Source organism: Fragaria vesca, linkage group LG2 (assembly GCF_000184155.1).
Source record: "Fragaria vesca subsp. vesca linkage group LG2, FraVesHawaii_1.0, whole genome shotgun sequence".
Taxonomy (NCBI): domain Eukaryota; kingdom Viridiplantae; phylum Streptophyta; class Magnoliopsida; order Rosales; family Rosaceae; genus Fragaria; species Fragaria vesca.
Genome location: NC_020492.1, coordinates 19,680,873 through 19,699,207, shown reverse-complemented (window position 1 = coordinate 19,699,207; position 18,335 = coordinate 19,680,873). Strand labels below are relative to the sequence as shown.

General features: G+C 38.6%; 3 protein-coding genes and 1 non-coding gene across 4 annotated transcripts; 3 read left to right on the top strand and 1 right to left on the bottom strand.

Annotated features, from left to right (window-relative positions):
• Positions 1 to 2,969: 2,969 nt before the first annotated feature.
• Positions 2,970 to 5,190, top strand: LOC101290838 (cyclin-A3-2-like). Its single transcript, XM_004292695.1, has 9 exons — positions 2,970 to 3,275; positions 3,483 to 3,718; positions 3,810 to 3,885; positions 3,996 to 4,072; positions 4,181 to 4,217; positions 4,310 to 4,462; positions 4,563 to 4,697; positions 4,781 to 5,003; positions 5,098 to 5,190. The coding sequence occupies exons 1-8, from the start codon at positions 2,970 to 2,972 to the stop codon at positions 4,850 to 4,852; spliced, it is 1,092 nt and encodes a 363-aa protein (XP_004292743.1). The 3' UTR covers positions 4,853 to 5,003; positions 5,098 to 5,190.
• Positions 5,191 to 6,703: 1,513 nt separating this feature from the next.
• LOC101304243 (putative cyclin-A3-1-like) lies at positions 6,704 to 8,474 on the top strand. The gene is made up of 8 exons (XM_004290893.1): positions 6,704 to 7,024; positions 7,139 to 7,371; positions 7,458 to 7,533; positions 7,632 to 7,708; positions 7,818 to 7,851; positions 7,953 to 8,102; positions 8,180 to 8,314; positions 8,403 to 8,474. The coding sequence occupies exons 1-8, from the start codon at positions 6,704 to 6,706 to the stop codon at positions 8,472 to 8,474; spliced, it is 1,098 nt and encodes a 365-aa protein (XP_004290941.1).
• A 525-nt stretch (positions 8,475 to 8,999) lies between these two features.
• LOC101303956 (F-box-like/WD repeat-containing protein TBL1XR1-like) lies at positions 9,000 to 12,526 on the bottom strand. Its single transcript, XM_004290892.1, has 14 exons — positions 12,354 to 12,526; positions 12,120 to 12,268; positions 11,732 to 12,026; positions 11,552 to 11,646; positions 11,405 to 11,451; positions 11,127 to 11,277; positions 10,979 to 11,042; positions 10,702 to 10,860; positions 10,500 to 10,621; positions 10,176 to 10,250; positions 9,929 to 9,982; positions 9,782 to 9,855; positions 9,436 to 9,510; positions 9,000 to 9,344 (listed from the first exon to the last, which is right to left on the bottom strand). The coding sequence occupies exons 1-14, from the start codon at positions 12,412 to 12,414 to the stop codon at positions 9,125 to 9,127; spliced, it is 1,641 nt and encodes a 546-aa protein (XP_004290940.1). The 5' UTR covers positions 12,415 to 12,526; the 3' UTR covers positions 9,000 to 9,124.
• Positions 12,527 to 15,671: 3,145 nt separating this feature from the next.
• LOC101303765 lies at positions 15,672 to 17,399 on the top strand. Its single transcript, XR_184008.1, has 3 exons — positions 15,672 to 15,961; positions 16,788 to 17,011; positions 17,207 to 17,399. It is a non-coding gene; the product is annotated as an uncharacterized LOC101303765 (transcript).
• Positions 17,400 to 18,335: the final 936 nt, after the last annotated feature.

Below are 18,335 nucleotides of genomic sequence, written 5' to 3'. Positions count from 1 at the left end.
ATAACTTTAAAAAAGCCTTCATTCCAGCTAATAGGGGGTGACATGTTGGAGTTGGTCCAAAGGTCTTTTGTGAACCTGCAATATCCAAACAGATGATCAATAGTTTCATTATCCTTATTGCATAAAGCACAAGAATTATCATGCATTATACCGAATCGAGAAAGTCTATCTCGGGTTTTCAGTCTTCCTCTAAGGAGAAGTCAGCCAAAGAATTTAATTTTTGGCTGGAGGTTCAAGGCCCAAAGCTTTTTGATCAGCTCGATCTGTTTATGTTTTTGACAATCCTGTAGTTGTAGCCAAGTAGCCAACTTTATAGTAAATTTCCCATGTTGAGCAGGGCCCCAAACGCACTCATCTGCAGAGGGATTAGTGGGAATAGGCACCCCAAGAATTTCCTTCACAATATTCTCATCAAGAAAACTCCTCAACTTTACAGTACTGTTCCAGCCATTTTCATTAAAGTAATCGCTCACTAGCTCATCTAAGTTAATGTTATTCCTAACATGGGTAGGAATCAGTTCGACAAGAGGATGATCAAAGACCCAGTTAAAACTCCAAAACTTAATTGACTTACCATCACCTACAATCCATCGCATACCTTTAATGATTAGGTCCCTTGTGTCCAGAATACCATTCCAAGCCATCGAGTTTCTTTGCTTCTTTTTGGCCTGGAAATAAGAACATTTCCTGAGATATTTCTTCTGCATGACCTGCACCCACCAATTGTTTCTATACTTTCCAGGAAAGTTTTGCAATTGCAGCCTTATTAAAGAAATTGGCTGGTCTAACACCTAGACCACCTAGAGCTTTAGGTTTACAGATATCTTTCCAAGCCACAGGAGCTTGTTTCATATCTGAACCCCACAAGAAATTTCTTCCTTGTTTGTCAATTTCATTGGTCAAGTTCTTAGGGCACCGAAAACAGGACATTACATGGTTCGGCATACCAGAAATGTTTGCTTTGATAAGGGTAAGTTTACCTGCCCTCGAGAGGGTGCTTTGTTTCCACCCTGAGAGTTTATTAGAAATTCTCTGCAAGAGTTCCTTGGCATTAACAGGGTCTTTCCACCACACAACATTGTGAATGCCTAAATATTTACCAATAGTTCTTTTCTATTGGATATTAATAATATTCATAATTTCATTCCTGATGTTGTGGTTAACTTTTGAGGAAAAGAAAAGTGAAGATTTATGGAAGTTAATCTTTTGAACTGAAGCAACAGAGAAAGCATCCAAAACTTTGCACATGTTCCTGGTAGCTTTTTTAGTGGCCTTTGCAAAAAGTAAACAATCATCAGCAAACATCAAGTTTGAGATTCTGAAACCAAGAGGGGAAGAAAGAATTCCCACCTGGGCTTTACTGTTCACTGCCAAAGAGTTAAACCGTCTGATTAAAGGTTCCATTGCTAAAATGAAAATATAAGGGGACAAGAGGTCACCTTGTCTTATACCTCTTGAAGGTTGGAACCAGCCTTGAGGAGAGCCATTGAGAATAATAGAGACGGAAACAGATTTAACGCAATGCATAACTAACTCAATCCAATCATAGTGAAAGCCAAATCTCAAAAGACAAGCTTTAATATAAGACCAATCAAGTAAATCATAAGCTTTTTCAAGGTCTAGTTTGACTGCCATGGCTCCATTCCTTCCTGATCTTCTCTGAAAATCTGAGAAGATTTCATGTGCAATCAGGATGTTATCATGTATAGCCCTTCCTGGTGCAAAAGCATCTTGGTTTTTCGATATACATTTTCCTAAAAGAGGTCTTAATCTTTTGATCAAAATTTTGGTAATGATTTTATAAGAGACATTGTAAAGGCTAATAGGTCTAAAATCATTTCCCTTTGAGGAATTTTCTACCTTGGGAATCAGGCAATATTGGTATGGTTCAAGTGTCTGATTAGATCGCAATTGGTAAAGCAGGCTTTAATCATTGGTATCACAGTGTCTCTTGTCTCCTTCCAGCAACTTTGAAAGAACATTGCATGCAGACCATCTGGTCCGGGTGCTTCCAAAATTTCATCATCCGTGATTTGTTTCAAAAGAGCATTATTATCCTCAGCTGTGATTTCAGGGTTAATAATAGATATAAAATCCATAATACTAGCTGCACTTGGAGGTGAATCCTGGTGAAATCTTTTCTTGAAGTCCTGTACAAGAATATGAGCAATATCCTCCTCATTCGAAGTCCAATTTCCTTCTCTATCTTGTAGCTTAGAAATAAGGTTAACCTTCCTACGAATGTTAGCTTGAGCCTGAAAAAATTTGGTGTTTCTGTCCCCTAGTTTAAGCCAATTTGCTTTTAGCTTTTAGCTTTTGCTTTAGAAATACAACATTAAACATACGATCAAACTTGATAATGTATCGCATTACTGATTTAATAAGCCATGAAACTTAAAACTTTCCCAATAAAACATCAATCAGAATTGTAAAGTCACCTTTAACTCTGGTAAATAGAGAAACCCACGTGTCCAAGTAGCTTTATTTTATTAGTAGGACGTCCTTCTCAAATGAGCTTTGCATAATTTGTACATGCACAACGATAGTATAGTTTATTTTAATTTTTAAGAGACACCGTGGGAAATACCGAAATAGTGTCCACGAATAGAAAATAATAGTTTTCCAATGCAAAGGCGGAAGGAGGTAAAGCCCAGGCGGGAAACTGGTCTTTTCCTGAAATTTTAGTACCAACTTTCAAATCAAAACCACCCACCCAAAAATTTTGCGAACGCTCAAATAACCCCAAACCAACCTGAAATTCAAAACCCCAAAACCAAAACTTTTCACAGTAAATCATAAAGCGCCAAATCCATGACTTTTCAGAGAAGTTCAACACCCCGCTCTCTAATTTCAGACCCACTACAAATCCCCATCTCATCTCCCACTCTCTCTCACCTCCACCATCTCCAACCCCCAAAGCACAACAGCCACAGTGAGTGAAAGCCAGAACCTTTAGCAACCTAAGCGCAATGGCTCTTACCACCGTGGCTGAGAAATGCGAAGCTCCGATCACTCGCGCCGCCGCGAAGCGTAGAGCTCAGGCGGTTTTCGTCGAGGAGAAACAGTTGGCCGTTAAGAAAAGGGCTGTTCTGGGAGATGTTACCACCTTGGCAAACGTCGTCGCTTTGGCCAACAATATTCTTGGGGTTGCGCCGCCGCAGAAGCCTAAATTGGAAATCAAGAAGGCTGTGAAGAAGGCGGCGCGTGACGATGAGGACCCTCAGCTTTGTGGGCCCTACGCTGCTGATATTTACGCATATCTCCGCCGTATGGAGGTAAAGATCGAATCTTCGCTTCTTTTCTATGATTTGGGTATTTGTAATTAGAATTGGGTACTGAAATTGGAGTATAAAGCAGTTAAATTTGTGATTTTGGGGATGAATGCAATAGTGGGTTTAGTTTGGGAATTGATTTTGATTAGAGTTTTGATTTGTTTGGTCAATTTGAGTAATTGGTTATAATGGAAATGGGTTGGTGTTTAGGTGGAACCAAAGAGAAGGCCATTGCCTGATTACATGGAGAAGATCCAGAAGGATTCTATCAATGCGAATATGAGAGGTGTTCTTGTGGATTGGTTTGTGGAGGTTGCAGATGAATATGAGCTCCTACCGGAGACCCTTCATCTTGCTGTGTCTTATGTTGATAAGTATCTCTCCATGAATGTGGTGCCAAGGAGTGAGCTTCAGCTAGTCGGAGTGGCTTCGATCTTTATTGCCTCGTATGTTTGCGATTACTCTAATTCTGTTTATGAGCTGGTGTTGTCTAATAACTTGTAGAATTACACTGATTGTTTCCTGATTGATTAATAGGAAGTATGAAGAGATTGATCCTCCAAATGTGGATGAGCTTTCTGACATAACTGAAAATACATTCACTAAACAACAGGTGCTTGCTTATTTTTCTTGGTGGTTGAATCTATGTGAATCAATTAGTATGTCCTTTTGGACTTGTTATGGAGTATTCATACTAATTGTTATCTTTTGGTAATTGTCTAGGTGATCAAGATGGAGGCTAATATACTCCTTTCTCTGAAATTTGAAATGGGAAATCCCAATGTTCGAACATTCTTAAGGTAATGATGGTTCTGACTATCAAAACTCATTTCTGGTTGGTTATTACAGCTGCTCAACAAGCCTTAAACTATGACTGATTGTTGCTCATTTGACATATTGGTTGGCAGAAAATTCATTGATCTTGCTCAAGAGAGTTACTACAAAGTAAGTTTCACTTATATCTATCTCACATATTTGGATTTGCCAAGTTGATACTATATGATATTGACTTCTTTGCTCTTCTCTGTTTTCTGCAGACTCCCAGTGTGCAGTTTGAGTATTTGATTCACTACCTCACAGATCTAAGTTTGGTGGATTACAAACTTGTGAAGTTCTTGCCTTCTATGATAGCTGCATCCGCTGTATTTCTAGCAAGAGTTATTATTACTAGATCAAAAGTGAATGCTTGGGTATGTGTTTGACAATCTTGACAATGTACTATTCTTATTACTGCTAGTTTTTATTTATGAAGGGCAATTACTAAATTGTATACATTTCTCTGATTTGCAGTGTCCAGCACTGCAAGAATATACTGGTTATAAGGCAGCTGATTTGAGAGAATGTGTTCTTATCATTCATGACTTGTACTTGGGTAGACGTGGTGGATCTTTGGTAGCTGTACGAGAAAAATACAAGCAAACTAAGGTATGTCTATCAAAAGTTGGATTCTTAAACCCATATATGATTAATGAAAACATTTTCTCAATGGAGTCATTTTATGTGGACAGTTCAAATGTGTGGCAAAAATGCATTGCCCTTCACAGTTACCAGATTCATTGTTTGGAGATGCGAAAGCATGAAAGATTATGGGGGCAAGGGCTTGTCCAATAAAGTATAAGTGTGAAGGCTGGTAAAGTTGCCAAATCTGTGGACAGAGATGGGGGTATTCAACCTGAATCTGCTTCCAGACCATCTTGAAGGGTTCCACAATTCCACGACATTTCATGCCAGGTTAGCACCAGATTGATCTTCTGTATTGTGGATTACTGATGAGTTGCTCCTGTGTATTTCCTTTAGCGAACTCTGATTTATCTGTGCATTTCAGGATGGTTCGGTAGTAAAACAAAGAGCCTACTCAAACAGAAACAGTCAGTGGCACCCATTACACGGCATCTCCCATTGACAAAGCCAGTTATCTTCTGCTGACTTCTGCCTACAATAATGCTGTCAAGTTATAGTTAGGTTTAATGTGATTTTGTACTGTTTCATAGATTTCATAGAATGTTAGGTATAGGTTCATGTAGTGAGCTCACATGTAGAGAGCTGAATGCAAATTTGCAAGTTATCTCTGTATTCCTGTATGTTTAGTTTGTCTGCAATGTCTAATTGAGAACTGAAAGGCTGAATTCTAGCTGATATATCTCATTTCTCAACCTCTCTCAATATTCTGTTATGCCTTGTAACGTTTTTCCCTATTGGAAATTCCAAAGTACAGAATTGGACATTAAACTTTCTGGAGCATCATATTTTGTCTTTGACATCAAAGTCCTAGAACAACTGGTAACGTGAATTTGATCAACAAGAAAAATGAAAGCTAATGAAAGAGTTACATTGTTGATACTGTTGTGATCCAGAAGGAACAAAGCAATTATTGTATAGAAGGACATGATGCTGGTAGGGGAGTCGGTAAAACTGTTGCAACCTTTGATTCGTCAACCTCTGATCAGTAAAACTATTTCGAAATTGTTCATTGTGTGTTAAACATATCAAGCAGCTTCAAAAACGAAGATGGTTATCAAATTATGAGACGTCAAGAATTAGTCATTGAAATAGCAATAGAGTTAGTTGGAGATTGAGTCTTGAATGTTGAAAGAAACTGAGATGAAGCAAACGTCACAAAGCTAAATGAAAGTTGTGAAGTGAGGTTACTCAAACTTCCACGGATGATCAGGAGTCATGTGGACGTTCTGATTAGTATGATGAATGATGGAAGGAGGTGAGTTCCTCTTAATTTTGAAGTTTTTAATGAATATATTTTTTTTAGAGTATTAACAACAGTATCCTTAAAGATTGAATAAATTAATATTTAACTCAAATTAGTATCAGCTGAGATTTGAACTTAGGTATGAGTGTTTCACACCTAAATTATTACCAACTCGAACATATATAGTGGTTAATTTTTAATGAAATTAACACATTGTTATTTTAACGTATTGTAAAATTCTGGCTTTTTAATTGAAATCATACTAATTAAATATGTTTTGTTTTCTTTCTAAATCAAGTATGTAACGTAGGATTATGTCAAGTTCAATCAAATTCTCTAATAATTAGTTAATAAAAATTTCTAAAAATGGCAGCATTATGTCACAGAACGTGGGTGCATAATGTAAATAGACACATCAGTAAAGGGCAATAAAGTACGTTCACGTGCCAAAAGCCCAAAATGCATGAGCAGCACCAAATCGAATTCCCAATTTCAAAAAATTGAACCAAATTGAGTATCGAACCGCCGGTCGAAACCCAAAAATGAAAACCCAAACTCAAAATAAACTTAAGAGAAAGCAAAAAAAGCAAGAGCGCCAAAACCTCTGTATTTCAAAATGGCGCCCCTCAAAACCTCGCTTACAAAACTCTCTCGTTTAACGCGTCTCTCTCTCTCTCTCCAATAATCTCAGTGTCTCTTTCTCTCTCTGAATCTCAGATACTCAGTTATGTCGGAGAAAGAGAACTGCGTCCGCGTCACGCGCGCAATGAAGCGGAAGGCCGAAGAAGCCGCAGCCGCCGTCGAGCGAACGCCGAACAAGAAGCGCGTCGTGCTGGGCGAGCTTCCCAGGCTCCAAAACGCCGCAGCTCCGAACCCTGTTGAGCCGCAGAAGCGGAAATGCAGCACTAAATCCCGGGCCGCGAAAAAACCGCGGCCAATCCCGGAACTCGCGCCGCCGAAGACAGAGGAGGTCGAAACGACGCCGTCAGATCCCCAAATGTGCGAGCCTTATGCTCGCGACATTTACGAGTATCTCCACAAGCTAGAGGTATTGTTCATTTCTGGAATTGATTGAATGGGTTTGGTTTGAATTGTAGATTGGTTCTGGGTTTAGGGTTTTGAGCTATTTGGGGCTAATGGTGGAGATGGGTTTTGAATTCAGGTGGATCCAAATAGAAGGCCTTTGCCGGATTACATTGCGAAGGTTCAGAAGGATATCACTGCAAATATGAGAGGAGTGTTGGTGGACTGGTTGGTGGAAGTTGCTGAGGAATACAAGCTCCTTCCTGATACTCTCTACCTCACCGTTTCGTATGTCGATAGGTTCCTTTCTTTCAATGCTCTCAATCGGAAAATGCTTCAATTACTTGGTGTTTCTTCAATGCTCGTCGCTTCGTAAGTCCCCCAATCATTGAAACTCAATCTAATTGTTGAGCTCATATGGATTGTGTTAGTAATTGTGTTGTTTATGTGGTTGATAGGAAGTATGAGGAGATCACACCTCCACATGTGGAAGAATTGTGTTACATAACAGATAATACATACACTAAGGAAGATGTGAGTTTCATGTTTCATTTTGTGATCTTAGGAAGTGTTTATATTTCTTTTGCGGTTTTGTAATGTAGTGCTGTGGATTGATACTTGTTGTTGAAAAGGTGTGCAAAATGGAGGCTGATATACTTAAGGTCTTGAAGTTTGAATTGGGCAATCCTACAATAAAGACAATTTTAAGGTATGGGAAATGGGAAAGTTTCTGTATTTCCTTCTTGCTATGCATTTATTATGCCGAGTTTGATAACACATTGTACTCATTTATGTTCCTTCTCATTTTGGGTTTTCAGGAGATTCAATAGAGTTGCTGAAGAGGGCAACAAAGTAAGTGAAATATCTCTATCGAAATCTCTGACATGTGAAAAATGTGCTTAACATGGATTACATTTCGGAAAGCTAATGATATGTGTTGTGCATTTCTACAGGATCCTGATCTGCATTTTGAATTTCTGGGCTACTACCTTGCAGAGCTAAGCTTGTTAGACTACAACTGTGTCAAATTTTTGCCTTCTTTGGTGGCTGCATCTGTTGTATTTCTTACAAGATTTATCATCCAACCAAGGATGAATCCATGGGTAAGAGCTTGTTAAAGACTATGCAACAGTCATCGACTTGTGAGGAAGGCAATTATTTACTAATTTGCTCTTTGCAGACTTCATCGCTGCAACAATATTCAGGATATAAACCATCTGAGTTGAAAGAATGTGTCCTTATCATACATGACTTGTATTTGGGTAGACGAGGAGGGTCTCTGCAAGCTATAAGAGAAAAGTACAAAAGACATAAGGTATTTACGCCAAATGTTTATCTTCTGATTTTAGTTTTAAATCCCACCTTACTGGTACTGATATGAATGGTTATGTTTATGAAAACAGTTCAAATGTGTGGCAGTGATGCCTTCTCCTCCAGAGGTACCTGCATACTTTTTTGAAGATGTTATAGAATGACTGCAAGTGACCTCAATGTTCAATATAGATGATTCTTTTTTATCGTTAGAAGATCAAGTCTTACCTGCAAGATCAGTGTGGAAGGGCTCCTGCGAACTGAGTTCGTGAAATCTGCTCTGGTGCCTTTGCTTGCTTCTGTAATCTATGCTTGGATTTATTTCTGTAGGATGACAGGTTTTTGCTTACATAGTCCCATCACTTGCATTTAACCATTTAGGTTTTATGTACTACTAGTTAGAGGATTTGTTTTGCGTAGAGTTTGTTTTAGCAGATTGATTAGATGAATGCATCTGGGGATGTTGAACTGTTATCCTCTAGTTTTCAATTGCTGTAGAATTCATGTTAATAGATAAATTGCAGTTTTGTCATATTATCCTTTCCTGGTCTATTTCTCAAAATATACAAGCTCACTGCTCACTTCTAAAATCAGTTTTACCGACAAATTTCTGTGTGCAAGTCTCAAAACTGAGAACACTTTTGCTGGGGACTATTTCACTCTTTGCTGTCACCAGAGAAGGTCGAAATGTGCAACTGCAGTCCTCATAAATTTGATTGGGATACATCGTATGACAGAAAGAAGCTTTTCATAGTCATCTATAACAAGTTAATAACAGGAAGCTACATGCCTGCACCAACTGAAAGAAATTGTTCTACATTCGGAAATCCACAATACATACATTATTGTTAGCAAAACAAGCAGCTATCTTATCGCCATCTTTGTTCCAACAAACTTCAAATATTCCCCCATTTCCGGTGTATGTTTTTACTAGTTTGCCTTCCTTCACAGACCATATGTGCATGCATTTGTCCATAGATCCACTAGCCAAGTACTCACCATTAGGGCTGAATGCAACAGAGTATACCGGATCCCTAGGTTATTGCAATTAAACTTTCAGTGAATCACAAAAAACAACAACCATTACAATGCGATTGTTATATAATGAAACTCTACCATTTTTACCTGTGGCCATATAAGTTGTAGATAAGTGTTCCTCGTTCCACATCCCAGAGTTTTACGTGTGAATCAAAGGAAGCGCTGGTAGAAAGTAAAAATATGGAAGCATAAGGAATGTACAAATAAGGAAGCAGTATTCACTAGCCTATTGGCCTAACTGTAAGGAGCTCTCTCCAACATACTGGTATGTACTACCCTTAAATACATAACGTATTGTATAGAACTCATATGTGACCATAACTGCAAAGAGATAATATTTAACACCACAAAAGCATGTCATACTAGTGGGATTGAACGAACGAGACCGTTTGTACCCCATTTCCAAACATTTAAGAAGAAGCAGCACGTTTACCTTGCTATCACTAATTGTTGATTTGGATTATGTGAACCAGGTCCTGTAGGACTCCACCGGATTGTATATATCTCCTGCAAAGATGCATCCATATTACAATCTGAGATTTATATACCATAAACTCACAGATGGAAAACCATCAAGTACCTTAACATGTTCCTTCAAATCATGCAAATAGTTGTCTTGCTTCATACTCCATATCTGAAAAAAGATAATTGAGTTTCTAATCCCTTTGAATATAACCGTGATAAAAAGAAATCATGAAAAGCTGCTCTAGATTATGAAAATTGGTATCAGTTTAGAATTTACATCCACACTGTTGATTCAAATCTTGAAAAGAAGGGTACCCATATACTGATTCAACAATAATAGCGATTAACAAATTATACGTTACCTTTGCTGTATGATCATCAGAGCAAGAAGCCAATAATGAGCCAGTCGGATCCCACTTAATAGCATTTACTTCACCCTGAAAGAGTAAAGATGCCACATCATGAATGTCCTGGTTAGATTTAGCAACTCACGAGTTGTGTGTCTTTAAGTATATATAATTGGAAGTATTATAATTTCAAGAGAAATCAATATGTATCATGAGTCATTAACGATCATTTTTATATCCTGAACCCAAGAATGGACATAGCCAGAGTTCAATTGGTCTTCTTACAGTAGTAACTGATCATGTGTTCAATGAAAGAATTACATGTTATCATGCACAAACCTGATGGCCTAAGAAAGTTTTGATTGGTTGGTTCTCTCCGACCTTGCAGACATGTATTGTACCATCAGTAGAGCATGTTGCAAAAGAAGTATTGTCTCGCCAATCAACATCCAGAGTTGGAGCTGAAAAATATTTTTGACTTGATTAACATCATAGGGAACTTGAAATTTAACAGACGCACACATGCACAACAATGCTGTACCTGAATGAAATTCAAATTGTTGTTTCCATTCGCCAGTCTTTAACTCCCACACAATTGCAGTTCTATCCACACTTCCACTCAGAAGATAATCGCCTTCTTTGTTCCACTTCAGAGAAAAGATTGGCCCTTTATGTCTGATCAAAGTAGTCCTTAACTCTCCTATATGAAAATCCTGCCAGTAATTAAAAAACAAACTAATGATAACAAAAAACCTAGGCTGACATTACCAGAGTAAATTTTAACCATAAGCATGCGGAAGATTAAGACAGTAACTCACCGTCTCTTCCCCATATTCTTGCTTGGCCATCATAGGAACCTGTTGCTAGCAACGTTCCATCATCCTGTTAAATGGTAAATGCTTTAGCAAAAACAAAGTCAGGGAGAGTCATGCCACAGTTTTCAACTGAAAATGCTAAAAAACTCACATTCCAATCAAGCGTAGTCACATCCTTGCTTTTCTCATTGGCTCTCCCTTTGAAATGCTTTAACACAGAAACATGTACAGGTTCATTTTGCATGCTAGATCTACAACTTCCACCGGCAATGGTCCAAATTCGAGCTGTTGAATCTCCAGAACTAAACAAGGGAAGACAGATGAGAAACGCCTGACACAAGAACTTCCATATTTGTGGACTTTCTTTCATGTCAAAAACCATCGTCTCAATACAGTGATCTAGCCTACAATCGAAGACAATATACTCACCCAGATGCAAGAAGCGAACCTGATGGACTCCACGCACAAGCAAAAACCTGTCAACAATAGAGGAACCAGTTCAATGAACCATTCCTTGACCAATTACATACGTAAGAGATAAATGTACAATGCAGGGATAGAGGGACATGTCCAAACCTCTGAGGTATGGCCTTCTAGAACTATGACATCACTAGTAGGAATTTCACTAGGCGCGGATGTTGAGCTTGGGGAGGTCTCCATTGGCTCCACCCCTGTTTTACACATGTACAGACAATTCAAATCATTGCGATCAGAAATGAAGCAACCATAACGAATACAATGGCTAGCGCAGATTACCTCCACCAGCTCCATTTTCTTCAGGCTCCAGTTTCTCCATCTGTATGTGATCCTGCTTCGACTCCTCCTTCTCTTTACCAATTTCCTGTTCCCTATCCTTCTCCGCCTTATCGCCTTGGACCTCTTCCTTTCTCTCCACCTCTACTTCCCTTTCTCTTTCCTGCCTGGCCTCATTGTTAGCAGCGTTCATCCTATTCTTCTTTTCCTTAACAATTTTCTGTAACTGATACGCATCTTTTGTGATAAAATCCAACGGTTGCAGAAACGAAAAGTCATCCTCCGTATCCGTATCACTCTGTAAATCCAACACACACATCAATCAACCTCCGAACTCCAAAATCCAACAAAAACGTATTAACCAACAAAATCACTCAAAAATGTTGCTTACACTATTGCCTAAGTCCGCCTCAAGCTCGAGAAACTGAAGGCCTTTCTGTAGAAAAGTTACTAGTGCGCCCGGCGGAACTAGATTACCATCCACGGTGCTCTTGTTGACTCCGGCCTCGAATCCGAAAGCATAAGCGGAATGAGTGAAGCCTATTCAAAATCAAACAATTTAGAAGAGTTTCCAGCACAAAGAGAGTAGTTGCAATGATGATGAAGAATTGCGAACGGAACGGACCTGATTCGTGGAGGTAACGAAAGACGAGGTAGTTCAATTCGGTGGAGTTGAGGGAGATCATCGTCGTTAATGTAGAAAGCTAGGGTTCAGGTGACGACGGAATTAAACAGCCTGAATCCGCCGTTTACTAGTTGTTGAGTTGAATCTAACAAACTGGGATATAGTTTATATCCGGCAGGAGTGCGAAAAGCGTGACAGTGGCTATTAGTTTGTTACAGTTGAGTGGCGGCAGCCGGCTGGGTTTTTTTATGGGCCTTGGGTTTTTCCGGTATGTAGTCGCGACCCGACCTGAAGTCAATTCTTCAGGCCCAAATGAATATTTAGTCTGGGCCTTATGATGTTTGGGGCCTTTGCTTTGTATTCCCTTAATTTCTAACTATTATGATAATTAGGACAAGGTTGTTGAGTTTGTAAGAGCATCCAGGTGACTAGGTTGAGGAACCTCACAGGCGGACACGAGTTTGAGTCTTGCCGATATTGATTGGAGTTAAATTTTTTTCCTTAGTGAGCCATGGATTGTTGTGACACGAGTCACACCTTTAAAGGTTAGACTAATGTGATGAAGACTGAAGAGTTAAGAACTGAATTATAACTATGCTAGGTTAGGAGTTCGACTTTGCACTTGTATGATTCATAAAAAATACTTGCGTTCGGACTATTATGTATGTGCGTGATCAGACTCTCTCTTATTTACATACATTTGTCAATGTAAATCATAATCTTAACCTCAAAAGTTGAATTAACCTGTGAAGTTCACCTCTACAAAAAATTAATGTAAACAAAAATCGTTTGCTCAGCCGAATGAATCAAACAAATGAACAGTTATGGTGAAAGTTAGCAGTCTCATGATCAGCTGTCAATTTGTTTGATTCAATCGATTGAGCAAAAAAATATGTTTACACTGATTTTTTACATAGATGATCTTCATTGGTATATTTAATTTTTGAACGGTTAATATTATAATTTACATTGACAAATATATGTAAATAAAAGAGAGTCCGGACGCACACGTACATATTAGTCCGTACACGTATTTTCCATGATTCATATGTTTAATAGTTTATAGACCATGCTCATATTATTAAGTTTATATACAATGTTGAAATATAATAATACCTAGTTCGGAAGACTGTTTAAATTTATTTTCTTTATTTTCGATAAAACTGTTTAAATTTGTTATTAGTCTCTTCACTTACGACTCATAAAACATATAATCAATTTATTGTATATATACCAGCTATCCTAGATTACATTTTTACCATTTATATTTTGAATTTAATTAAGATTTAACCTCTTGATTCTTTTTTTGTGTGTGAATACACCTCTTGATTCTTTAAAGCCGAGCATGTCGCGCCTTGTCTCAAGTATGGAACACGTACGCTTTTCAGTCTTCATGCATGGCTTTGCTACTGGCCAGTATCAAATCATATCATATCATGTGGCACAGTGAGAAGAATCCAGCATAGCTAGCAGTCCTAGCACAGCTCCACCAGTCACGGTGGCATATAAGACAATGAAAAGGTCGCTTGGATCTTCTTCCTTCCTCCTCCTCATCCAGTTAACTTCATCGGGAACCCTCAAAAAAGAAGGAAAACCCGAAAAAGAACATTGGGGAAGGCTCACGCCCAGTTGCTAAACTCACGCATGATTTGACCACTCGAACCCGTTTTCACTGTAGTTTTCACCTCTATATATCTTTACGTCGTCACCTACGTCCTTTAGTTTTCACTTTAGTTGAATTAACGTTTTCGTATCAAAAGGAAAAATTGCAGTAATTACTGGTATCGTGTAATCCCATTTTTGTATCAGAATCCAGAACATGGAGAAGAAAACTAGGAAAGTGTCTTGTGTTTAAGATTGTTTTTGGTTAAGTTTGAGGAGCAGGCTTCGCTACAAAGGGGGTCTAGCTTCCGAAGACGACAAGCGAAACCCAAGACAAAGAAAAAGGCACAAGAGCCAAGATGTGTATGCCCTATGCCATATATAGAGCTTGGACTCTGACCCAGAGCCAGACCCTAGAAAAGAAAGCCAGAGAAAAAGCATAATGTGTGAAAAAGAGTTCTCGTGAAGCACAAAGAATAATATACATTTCCAAATTTAAAAGCGTAGTGTTCGTCTCGTGCGAAGTGTCCCTTGTTTGCAGGGTGTACTCAATACCACCACCTCCACCTTTTAATCACCTTTTGAATTCCTTTTTCTAATTTGTTCTTCTTCCACTTCCACACCTTGCCAAAGCTTCACTTCACAAAGCCACATAGCTTTTCCATGGTGTTTCCTCTTTCATCCTCCTGTTGCAAAATGAAGTTACAGCGGAGAATGATAGTTCTGCTATTTCTGGCAGTGCTAGTTTCCGGGTACAAAGAAAATTCGACAACAACAACAACACCAGTTAGTGTTCATGATCAGCTGCAGAACTCGTCGGAAAATCTGGAAGCAAAGCAAGAGGTGAACGAGGAGAAGAAGCGCTGGCACCACTACTCATTTGAAGCCTTCTTTGCAAACAAGAGGAGAGTTCCGAACGCTTCAGACCCGCTCCATAATCGTTGAAGCTATGTAGCGAGCTAGCCATGTCCACCCTCATAGCAGCAACAACATCGTTTGGAAATGTGAAAGTAGTAGGTTAGTGCTGTGGATGCATATATAATCTCAGATTTCTGCATTATGTCGATGAACAATGTTTTGGGGTTGAGGGATTGTGAGTTGTGAGCATAATGCGTTCGGGGTCTGGATAGGTTCTTTGGATCTATTTTCTGAAGTCTGTATACCACATTAATATATGTAAATTGATTGTTCGTTATCCAATAAGGCCAAATTTGAAAGTTTGCTTGTTCCATACCTATCATTTTTCAATTCTTCCAATTTTAATATATCTTGATATAGTTCATGTTCCCATCAACTGTTAATATTAGTGTAGTATTTCTTTTGATAGTCTGGTTTTCCTTCTTCAAAAAAGAACTAAAACAACCCCAATTTATCACTCAAATGAAAGAAAACCATGGAAGCCTCTCGCAATTTACCCCAGTTACTGGGGTTATTGGGTTGCATTTGTTGGTCCATTGGGGCTCATAAGGCCCAAAACGAACCTTTTGTTTTGTCACTTTTGTGTTTTGATCATCAAGAAAAGCAACTAAAATATCAATTTGGAAAGCGCTGGACTCCGCCGTAGTCCCGTACGCCACAAGTGGGCTGAACCACGTGTCGACTATTCATCGGCGAAGGGGAAATCCACAGGGCATAGATGGGATTTCTTAGATGACGATCCTTCCCCTCGTCATCGTCGCCGTCTGGTTTAGAGAGAAGGGCTTTTATGGAATCGCCGGTGAGAAGCGGGAGAAGCGCCCGCCGGACGCTGGCGGGAGATATGCCACGTCTCCGCCACCTACTGGGCGAATTAGCGGCAAGCACAGAGCACCCACGTCTGAAGAGCACGTCTGAAGCCTTGAGAGATTAGATACGAGTCTCAGTGGTGAGAGAGCAGAGTCGAATCAAGCAGTGAGAGAAATGAGTCGTATGGGTTGAAGCCCTCGGATTCAATCGGGCGAAAACGTAATCAACCCAGCGTCCAATCTTCATCCAATCCAACCAGAGACGCCGCCGTTGATTTTCCGGTAAGTCGATTTGATTTGATTCGTCTACCATAGCCTCTTCAATCTGGAATTTTCATTTTGAGTGTATGAATTCATAGCTTGTGGAATTTTCATTCCGATGGCTATATCGGAATTTGATGCCAATAAGTCAATGAAATCGAATTGAGTCTAATACGGTTTGACTAGAAAACCCTAGAAATCTGGGATTGTTCTCTGTCATTAGGCAATTTGAAGTTTTGTTCAGGATTCAGCTCAATATAGCCTCATCAACGACTCTGTTTCGCATTGTATCATTCAATTACGCTATGGATATGTATGATGTATGGTGTTAGCTAAGCAAATTGGATGTTGTTCGAAACACTTTGTTCAATTAGCTGAGGCAAGTTTTGGAAGCTAACAAGAGAAGATATCTGCTGCTATATGCTGTCGAAATTGGAAACAAATAATCATTTTGTAGACATTTCTTATTTAATTATGTTGCTAGCGAGATAAATTGCATACAGAAATGGATATTTTTTTTTTAATAATTGTTTGTTTATCTGATGAATTGATGCCTTGGAAGTATTTCATATGTAAGGTTACCTCAATAAGGGTGCCCATATCAGTATTGCTGCCATGATAGTAGTGATAAAATTTCATAGGTAAATTTGCCACAGCATCATAAGCTCCACTAACACCCTCTCGTTGTAGAACTTGTTTTCCAGATTCCTTGTTCATTAGGCGATTGCAGTAGACTCGCTTTCATTAATGCTTTGAATTGTCTGGCCTTTACTTTCCTCATTCTCGCTTTTACCATCGTTTATGGAATCCGGTCTGAAATTCTCGGTTGTTTTTCTTGATTGCTCAGCAGTTGCAATGGCATCCCTAGCAGCATCCATGTCAGCTGCCAAGATTGCTTGATGATCCTCCTCCTCAACTCTAGCTTGTACTCTTTCAACAAATTTATCATTCTCTTTTGGGAGCAAATGGCCTGCATAAAGACAAAAACTACCACAAGTTAGACTCAGCAGGATGTTGAGGAGGGACGTCTAAAATATTTAGCTATAGCTGAATATACAGACAGAAGAAGAGGTATATCTACAGCACATTTCATTCCAGATACATTACGTCCGACATAATACTTTGCTTTCCTTTTCCAAAATGTAACCAAGGAACGGATATTTGGTGCTATACGTATTTTGTTTATAATGTTTAGTGTGCTCCTAGTCTTCTGTAATATGTCGTTTAATGATGACATTACTGATTTGGTACACCCTTTGTTTACAGACATTCATTGCTCTTACCTAGCATGGCATATCAACACTCAAATGAAGGCTCTGGTCCCAGCAACATTTTTGAGGAAACTTCTGATTCAACTGTGTAGATTAATATCAAGACTTTAGAGTCACAAATAAATAGTGTTCAAGTGGATAAAAATGTGAGCTATGGTCTTATTTCTGCATCGTTGCTTTTTTTGTTTATCCTGTAGTACTTCATATTCTGCAATATAAATAGTGAAAGAGCTTCTGGAAGCTACATGACTGAGTACAGGCTCTTCAGCTATGTTTCTAATGTATTTGTGCTATACATAATTGGTTTCAGATGCTAGTGTCCTTGTTCGAAGATATAATAGTGAATCAAACCAGTCTCCTAGTTGGTCAACATCAGTTGATTTTCAAGGGAAAGGTGCTAAAGGATGATCATCCCCTTTCTGAGTATCTTATCCTAATATTTCAAACGTTTTTGATATATATTGTTAATCATGTAAATAGAACTGGACATAGAGATTTATGACATTGGTATGAATTTCCATTATTCATTATCCTCTAAACCCTTATTATTATGAACATGGAAAACTATGTTTGTACACACTTATCTGTTATATGTTAGTGGTGTGAATGTGCGTTAAATTGATCTTAGGATGAGAATATTGATATCCTGGTCTTAAATTGATCTTGTTCCATATAGTGAACAAATGACATCTTAACAGAATTTTACATGTAAATATTGATATCCAAATGACATCTTAACAGAATTTTACATGTATCAAACTTTTCTAGTTCCAGAGTTTCGTATCTGCTGTTTCTTTTCTTCCAAAGAGGATGTTTCCAATTCTGGACATTGTGTATTTCCAATAAAGAAAAGCCTGGTAATAAATGTGAATGTTCAGTTCTTTGGATCTTTCGAGAATTGCTCATCACAAGAATCAACTTTGCTTCAATACAGAGGGTCCAAAAGCACTCGTGTAAACTCACTTCCTTACGAATATGGACTATATACAAACACAAACTATTGGATGATATTGGTGTTACAACGGTTTAACAAACTAAAACTAGAAATGTATTATAACTCCACCAAGTCAGTAACAGATCATCATCTTTACACAGACTTACTTGCTGACTACAAACACAACAAA